A 9,090-nucleotide genomic window follows, 5' to 3' on the forward strand; every position below is an offset into this window, starting at 1 on the left:
GGATTAATTAGCTACGTGTGATTCCCAAATATCTGTTTATAAATATTTAGAGCACACATGTATTGTTTTTATATTTAACAACGGTTATTACCGGGCATTATAAGTTTTTATCCGAATTAATATACCCTAAAGCATTTATAATAAAATAGGTGGTGGTCTAGAACTACAGATGTCTTACGATCCTATACCTTAATGTTAATATCTTATTTGAGTTTGTAACATCAGATTGTAGTGGCATTTATACAGGTGAATTAATATTATGTTTTATATGTTTATCATAATTAATTTGTCTGGTGAATAATTTGTACATATTAGACTACAGGTTACCTTTCAATGTTCATCAAGAAACTGGTACGAGTTGTAAAACACTCTAAAACTAGTTATCATTAACAACTTAAATCACAATTTTCGACATTTATATATTTTACTATAGCCCCTATATCTTAAATTTTTAAAATAACCACTGCTGAATTATATCATACTTGTAAATATTAAAATATTGTAATTAAAACTTTATTTGTTTAAATTATTATAACATCTACGTGATGGAAGAACTGACCTTAAGGTAGGAGTAAGTATAAAACCCTTTTAAATTATAGTTGTACACATTTATATATTTTATTCCCGTTTCCGACATCTTAAATTTATAAATACATTACTATATTTTATAATACTTTTAAATATTAAATTAATTAAAAGTTTATTTGCAGGCATTGTACATTTTTATCTATGCTACTTGCCGTGTTAGAATTGATAGTTGCCTTACCGTTTATTCGTCAAGAAACTGATATAAAACATTCTAAAACTAGTTATCATTAACAATTTAAATAATAATTTTCGACACTTATATAATTTACGGTTGTCCCCTATATCTTAAATTTAAAAATAACCACACTGTATTCTACCATACCTATTTGTAAATATTAAATTAGTTAAAGTTTTTATTTGTTTAAATTAACATCTATGTGCTGTAAGAACTGACAACTGCCTTAGGGGCAAGGTATAAAACTGTATTACCCTTTNACAGGTACTTAATAAATACCTTGTCTATTGCTGCGTATGAAATAATTTTCATTATCTAGGAAAGACAGTGATCAAAACACCTGCTTTTTAAAAGCATTGTCATCTAATATAAAATTTTTAATTAACACCCAAAAGATTTAATATTAACTTATTACTTTAGATGTATATCTTAATTTTCACTAACTTTTACAGGCTAAACTGGTAATAATTTATTTAGTAAAGGGTATAGAACCACTCTGTTTGTTAGTCAAACCTTGTTGGTAGGAGCATTTGGATAAGAATGTTTAATAATTATTTGTTGTGTACAACTCTTTTTTTTCTAATTTTAATGCATATGTTTTCTTCCTTTCAGCTAAGCTCGGTAAATCTGTTATTTAATAAATTATATTTCGGTCATTTAACTATACAAAAAACCTATATATGTTTGGTATTTGATTAGCTACTGTTGCGGTTCATAAACATTTTCGCCCATTCTACCAGTCTCGGTAATTTTTATTTAATAAAATGAAACATATATGAAAACATATCTATTTGGTACCTGTTAATTGTTGTTGTGTGTACTGCTGAGACGATAGCCAATAATACTCTAGGGTGGTGCATTTTATAAAGAGATTAATTAATTAAGCATATGTGTACGGATAGAATATGGTTCGTAAGATGGTGTCAAGCACAGAACTACTAAAAAAAAAAGTGCCCACAATCTAAGCTTGTCTTGATTGTGAGCTATATGTCTGTTTGTACATTAGTTTGTGAGAAACGATGTTGTTATTGTTTTTAATTTTATCATGAACAACAATACTAGATATATCGTATCTCACCATACTAGGTATTAAGCTCGTCACCCTTTGCGGTATTTGACAGTTTTTATTACATGTCTATTATTGTTTTTTACATCTGAATAAATCATCTGAAAATATTAAGGTATTAAATATTTTTATTACTACAAACATGGTGGTTAGTTAAAACAAATTTCTTAAATACCCCTGAAATTTATACATCTTGGCAACAGTGTATTACAATAAAAGAACTTTACAGGTTTTATATATAAAGGATCCTGCCTGTATTGACAGCTCATTGTTGGTCAATCGTTCGCAGAGTGAAGTTGTTTAGTTTTCCACACCTCAGTGAGTTTAACCAAGTTTACAATGGAAAAATTTATTATTGTAAAAGACATCGTTAAGAACGTCCGAAGGTTCAACCTTAGAGGTAGAGCTCTGGATTTTAAAATTCGTAAAGTTCCTGATAATGCAGACCCTATCAGATGGGTCAGAGAAGGCATTAAAGAAATTGTTGAAAGGGGTATGGAGGGTACAGAACCTAGTGATCTGATTGGGTTCACTTTCTGTAGTAGAGATTTCAAACGAGGCGACGGGTGGATAAGTTTTAGACCTGTATCAAAAGTAAAAATTGAGGATATATGGGATATGATCTCGAGTGTATACCAATCTAACTCGTCAGGTTTTAGTACAGATACATTTTGTCTGAGTGTAACATCTGTGAAAATACCTAAAGGTAGAGGTCGAAACGGTAAATACAACACTTTTAATGAGGAGTGTGGTAAAAAGCGAGGTGTTATTTATATTGATAATAATGATAACCTCTGCTTACCCCGTGCAGTTGTTGTTGCTCAGGCACATGTCAATAAAGACCCTCTTTATTCGAAAGTACGAAAGAATACAGCCAAACTTCAGACTATTAGAGCATTAGAGTTAGTAGAGAGTTCTATGGTCCAAATTCCGCCTGAAGGGGCTGGTATCCGTGAATTAAATCAACTCCAACAACACCTCAAAGAATATGTCATAACGGTGTACAAGTATGGTAGTAAAGGTCGGGATGTTATCTTTAAAGGTCTTGGGGACGGGAAGAGACTAAACCTACTATTTCATGAAGGTCATTATAACGTCATCACATCCCTTACTGCAGCTTTTTGCTGTTCATATTATTGTGAACTATGTAATACACCCTATAACAACAAAACAGGTCATAGGTGCGAAGCCTCCTGTCCGGCATGTCAACATACTCCACCCTGTTCTCAGCAACAACCCATTAAATGCTATGAGTGTAACCGATCATTCCGTGGGCAGTTATGTTTTGATAACCATAAAAAAGAAGGATATCGTCGGCAGAACTCTGTGTGTCATGAGATTCGTAGGTGTGAAATATGTTATAAAACTGTAAAATCTGGTAGACAACATACATGTGGTGAAATATTTTGTAAAACATGTAAAGAACACGTACCCACCCCCCACCACTGCTATATGCCCACAGACACCGGGAAACCAACCATGAAAGACAAGCTTTTCATTTTTTATGACCTAGAAAGTACACAAGAAAAACAGATAGAGGACAATTCGTTTCTTCACGAACCTAATTTATGTGTTTTTAAACAATGTTGTGAATTCTGTTTGGATACACAACCTGAAATTTGTGCAAAATGCGGACCCAGGCTACAAATATTGAAAACCGAACCAGTACCTCGCTTTGTGGAGTTTGTAATGAACCAAAGAAAATTATTTAAAAAGGTGTTCGTAATAGGGCACGCCGGGGGTATATATGACACACAATTTATACTCCGCTACATTATATCAAAAACTAATTTGAAATCAGAACTAATTGCTAGAGGTACTAAACTTATATCGCTGCAAGTGGATAACGTCAAATTTATTGATTCGCTGAGCTACTTCCCCATGCCTCTGGCTAAGTTACCGAAGTGTTTTGGGTTAGAAGATATGAAGAAGGGTTATTTCCCTCATTTATTTAACACGATAGAAAACCAAAGCTATGTGGGGCCTCTTCCATCTATCGAATACTATGACCCTGACAATATGAAAGAGGATGAAAGAAAAGCGTTTATTAAATGGTATACGGACCTGTCTACTCAAAACTATGTATTCGATTTCCAAAAAGAAATTGTTGATTATTGTATATCCGATGTAGATATTTTGACTCAAGCTTGTTTAAAGTTTAGAAAGTTAATAATAAAAGAAGGAAACGTTGACCCTTTTACCGAAGCTATAACATTACCAGGAGCCTGTAACAAAATTTTTCGCCGAAACTTCTTAAAACCAAATACTATAGGAATAATACCAAAGAATGGGTACAGATGGTGTGACAACCAGTCTAGAGTTGCTGTTCAGTGGCTTCTCTGGGAAGAACATCAGCGTCAAATAAACATATTGCATGCGGCCAAACAGGAGGAGGTGGTTGTTGCTGGTGTTAAAGTTGATGGGTTTTGCCCCGATACTAAACAAATTTTTGAGTTTCATGGTTGTTATTATCATGGTTGCCCTAAGTGTATAAAGTACAACCGCGACAGTTTTACTTATGATGATCCTTCACTAACAGTCGAGTCTCGATTTGAAGCAACTGTTGCAAAGACGGATAGACTGCGTGAAATGGGGTATGAGGTAGTTGAGAAATGGGAGTGTGAGTTTAAAAACATGTTAACACCAGAGATAGAATCATATGTTAAGAACCACCCTCTTCTTTCTTTATTACCGTTAAACCCTAGAGATGCATTTTACGGTGGCAGAACAGGTGCTACAAAATTGTACCATAAAGTTAAAGACACCGAGAAAATAAAATATGTAGATGTTTGTTCATTATATCCTTGGGTTAACAAATATGGGAAATACCCTATAGGACACCCTGAAATTCTTTTAGGTGATGACTGTAAGCATCTGGACCTAAACAAAACCGAAGGAATAATAAAATGTAAAATACTTCCTCCTCAAGAACTTTATCACCCCGTATTACCAGTGAAATCAAATAACAAATTAATGTTCCCTCTTTGTCGCACCTGTTGTGAACAAATGAGTGAAGAATGTAGCCATACCGAAGACGAAAGAGCTTTAATAGGTACATGGGTAATGGATGAAGTAATAAAAAGTTTCGAAAAAGGGTACAAAATGGTCGAAATTTACGAAATCTGGAAATATAAAACTGAACAATATAATCCGAACACTAAGAGTGGGGGTCTGTTTGCGGATTATATCTCTACTTTCCTTAAATTAAAACAGGAGGCTTCGGGTTATCCTGCAGATTGTGATTCATATGAAAAACAAGAAAAGTACATTAAGGAATATCTCGAAAAAGAGGGGGTTAAATTAGACCCCACGGAAATAGAATTTAATCCTGGTCTCCGCCAAGTAGGAAAATCAGTAATCACGTCGTTTTGGGGTAAACTGGGTCAGCGTGAAAACCAAGTGAAAACGTCTATTGTAAACGAACCCTCTGAATTTTTCGACTTATTATCCGGTTCATTTGTGGAAGTACATAGCGTCTACCCTGTAGATGAAAACGTTCTTATAGTTAACTGGTCGTATAAGGAGGAGGTATACGATTCTCTTCCCACTGTTAACGTTGCTCTAGCAGCATATACCACGGCTCAGGCACGACTAAAACTTTATAGTTACTTGGAAAAACTCGGCGAGAGGGTACTGTACTACGATACAGACAGTATTATTTATATAAGTAAACCAAAACATTTTGATGTGTCTTTAGGTTCTTTTCTCGGTGAAATGACCAACGAACTGGAAGGGTATGGAAAAGACAGATTTATCACTGAATTTGTCCCTGGAGGCCCTAAATTATTTGCTTATCGTGTATATTCCCCCGATAAAAATGAATACCACGATATGATTAAAGCTAAGAGTATAACAATAAACCACAAAACATCTAAAACTGTAAATTTTGAAAAACTTAGAGATATGGTTCTGAAAGATGCTCCTCCCGAATACATCACTACAAAAAATATATTAAGGACTCAGGGGCACGAAGTCATCACGAAAGAAGTTACTAAAATTTTTCGCACTAATTTTAGAAAACGTCTACGTATCGGGGATTTTGATTCTATACCCTTCGGCTATAAAAAACCAAAGTTAGAAAATTAGTTAGTTGGTAGTTAGTTATAAGAAATGTTTTCTAATTAAATAGTTTTCAGGTGTCAGCGTTTCTTTGAAGACAAGACACGATGCTAGTAGAACCTGAAACTTTGAATTAATAAGTAGTAACTAAGTGTAATTTCACATACAAACTATAACAATTAAACAACTTTAAGTTATGTATTATGTAATCAAAAAGTTCTAAAACCCAAAATACTATGGTCTATGTTCTTATTCTAACACGAACCAAGTAAATACAGACTCTGAACACAATAAAGCCAAAGGTCTAAAAAGACCAATTGAACAGAACTTCTGAAACAGTAGGTGACAGTAAATCGTAAGTTCTTACAAACTGTGACAACTAAACAGAACTTTTTTTTTGAAATAATAGGTGACAATAAATTGTAAATTCTCATACAAACTGTGACAAATAAACAGTCGTAAAATTACCTATTACATCAAAAGTAAACAAAAGGTTTAAAAGTACCAAAAATATCATAGTCTATGTAAAAGAAGTTAGTTAAAGTTCTTCGTCTAAAAGAGCCAAGTAAATACAGACCCTGAACATAATAAAAGAGCCAACAGCTAGGCATTGATCTAAAGAACTAATTAAACAGAGCTTTTGAAACAATAGGTGACAATAAATCCTAAATTCTCATACAAACTGTGACAATAAACCGTCTTGAAATTATCTATTAGGTCAAAAGTAAACAACAGGTTTTAAAAGAACCTAAATAACATAGTCTATGTAAAAGAAGTCAAATAAAGTTCTTCGTCTAAAAAAGAGCCAAGTAAATACAGACCCTGAACATAAAAAAAAGAGCCAACAACTAGACATTGGTCTAAAGAACTAATTAAACAGAACTTTTGAAACAATAGGTGACAATAAATCGTAAATTCTCATACAAACTGTGACAATAAACCGTCTTGAAATTATCTATTAGATCAAAAAGTAAACCACAGGTTGCAAAACTACCAAAATATTGTGATTTATGTAAAAGAAGCCAATTACAATTCTTAGTCTAAGAAGAGTCAAGTAAATCTGTATCTACTTGTAGTCTGTACGCCGAATACAATAAAAGAATCAAACAGACCCAGCTATTAAAATAAATGTATTTGTACCTGAAATACACTTTTCTTACTCTTACGCGGATAAATTTAAAAAGTACCTGCCGTCTAGTTATTTTTCTCCGAGGTTAGGTCCAAATTTATGGGTATTGTATTTTACAATATTCATATATTTGGAGATTCCTTAAAACTAACGAGCCCCCTTTGCCTTTCCTCAGTGGTAGGGGCATGGAAAAGGTCCGAATGTATTAACCACGAAACTGTGTTCTGTCTTAATACGTTTGGAGTTATTTATTTCAATTATTTGTTCATTAATATTCCTGAAATAGTTAAGGGATTAATTAGCTACGTGTGATTCCCAAATATCTGTTTATAAATATTTAGAGCACACATGTATTGTTTTTATATTTAACAACGGTTATTACCGGGCATTATAAGTTTTTATCCGAATTAATATACCCTAAAGCATTTATAATAAAATAGGTGGTGGTCTAGAACTACAGATGTCTTACGATCCTATACCTTAATGTTAATATCTTATTTGAGTTTGTAACATCAGATTGTAGTGGCATTTATACAGGTGAATTAATATTATGTTTTATATGTTTATCATAATTAATTTGTCTGGTGAATAATTTGTACATATTAGACTACAGGTTACCTTTCAATGTTCATCAAGAAACTGGTACGAGTTGTAAAACACTCTAAAACTAGTTATCATTAACAACTTAAATCACAATTTTCGACATTTATATATTTTACTATAGCCCCTATATCTTAAATTTTTAAAATAACCACTGCTGAATTATATCATACTTGTAAATATTAAAATATTGTAATTAAAACTTTATTTGTTTAAATTATTATAACATCTACGTGATGGAAGAACTGACCTTAAGGTAGGAGTAAGTATAAAACCCTTTTAAATTATAGTTGTACACATTTATATATTTTATTCCCGTTTCCGACATCTTAAATTTATAAATACATTACTATATTTTATAATACTTTTAAATATTAAATTAATTAAAAGTTTATTTGCAGGCATTGTACATTTTTATCTATGCTACTTGCCGTGTTAGAATTGATAGTTGCCTTACCGTTTATTCGTCAAGAAACTGATATAAAACATTCTAAAACTAGTTATCATTAACAATTTAAATAATAATTTTCGACACTTATATAATTTACGGTTGTCCCCTATATCTTAAATTTAAAAATAACCACACTGTATTCTACCATACCTATTTGTAAATATTAAATTAGTTAAAGTTTTTATTTGTTTAAATTAACATCTATGTGCTGTAAGAACTGACAACTGCCTTAGGGGCAAGGTATAAAACTGTATTACCCTTTTTTATAATTTTACACATTTATATATTTTATTCCCGTTTCCGACATCTAAAATTTAAAATAACAATTACTATATTCTATCATATTTGTAAATACTAAATTAATTAAAGTTTATTTGTAGGTAGGGTACAGCTCTTTATCTACCTACAGCGATGGCTGTGATTGGTGGTATATAAATCTATCGATATTTTGTCCTACTGTTTATTCATCAAAGAGGTATAAAACATTTCTCTAAGAAAACTATCACTAGATTTTTAACTTATCGCTGTACACCATACATTTTATATATTTTATTCATGACTCCATCTTAAATTTAAAAATAACCACACTGTGTTCTACCATACCTATTTGTAAATATTAAATTAGTTAAAGTTTTTATTTGTTTAAATTAACATCTATGTGCTGTAAGAACTGACAACCGCCTTAGGGAGCAGGGTATAAAACGGTATTACCCTTTTTTTAAATTATAGTTTTACACATTTATATATTTTATTCCAGTTTACGGCATCTTAAATTTAAAATAACAATTACTATATTACTATATATAAGGAAGATCTAACTATCGCTAACCCTTTTTAAATCGTAGTTTTACTAATTTATATATCTGCAGAATATGTTGTAGTTTTCTATACTGTCCTAAGTTTAAATAATGGTCTTGAAAGATTTAATAAAGTAGTTAAACTTGTTTAATAAAGCTGCATTATATTAGTATGCAATTAATTTACACATTTTAAGTTTGAAATCATGTATTTACTATTAACGA

At 31.8% G+C, this 9,090-nt stretch overlaps 1 protein-coding gene across 1 annotated transcript; it reads left to right on the forward strand.

Annotated features, from left to right (window-relative positions):
* Nucleotides 1–2,168: 2,168 nt before the first annotated feature.
* Nucleotides 2,169–5,915, forward strand: LOC111692436. The gene is made up of 3 exons (XM_023456446.1): nt 2,169–2,580; nt 2,641–2,841; nt 3,253–5,915. The coding sequence occupies exons 1-3, from the start codon at nt 2,169–2,171 to the stop codon at nt 5,913–5,915; spliced, it is 3,276 nt and encodes a 1,091-aa protein (XP_023312214.1).
* Nucleotides 5,916–9,090: the final 3,175 nt, after the last annotated feature.

Source organism: Anoplophora glabripennis, unplaced genomic scaffold, assembly GCF_000390285.2.
Source record: "Anoplophora glabripennis isolate ALB-LARVAE unplaced genomic scaffold, Agla_2.0 scaffold1562, whole genome shotgun sequence".
Taxonomy (NCBI): domain Eukaryota; kingdom Metazoa; phylum Arthropoda; class Insecta; order Coleoptera; family Cerambycidae; genus Anoplophora; species Anoplophora glabripennis.

Excerpts from the sequence above, each read along its gene's own strand:
- LOC111692436 (XM_023456446.1), top strand. The coding sequence starts at position 2,169 with ATGGAAAAATTTATTATTGTAAAAGACATCGTTAAGAACGTCCGAAGG. Across the intron at positions 2,581-2,640 it reads CACTTTTAATGAGGAGTGTG|TTGTTGTTGCTCAGGCACAT; the intron begins GTAAAAAGCGAG and ends TACCCCGTGCAG. Across the intron at positions 2,842-3,252 it reads CATAACGGTGTACAAGTATG|AACACGTACCCACCCCCCAC; the intron begins GTAGTAAAGGTC and ends AAACATGTAAAG.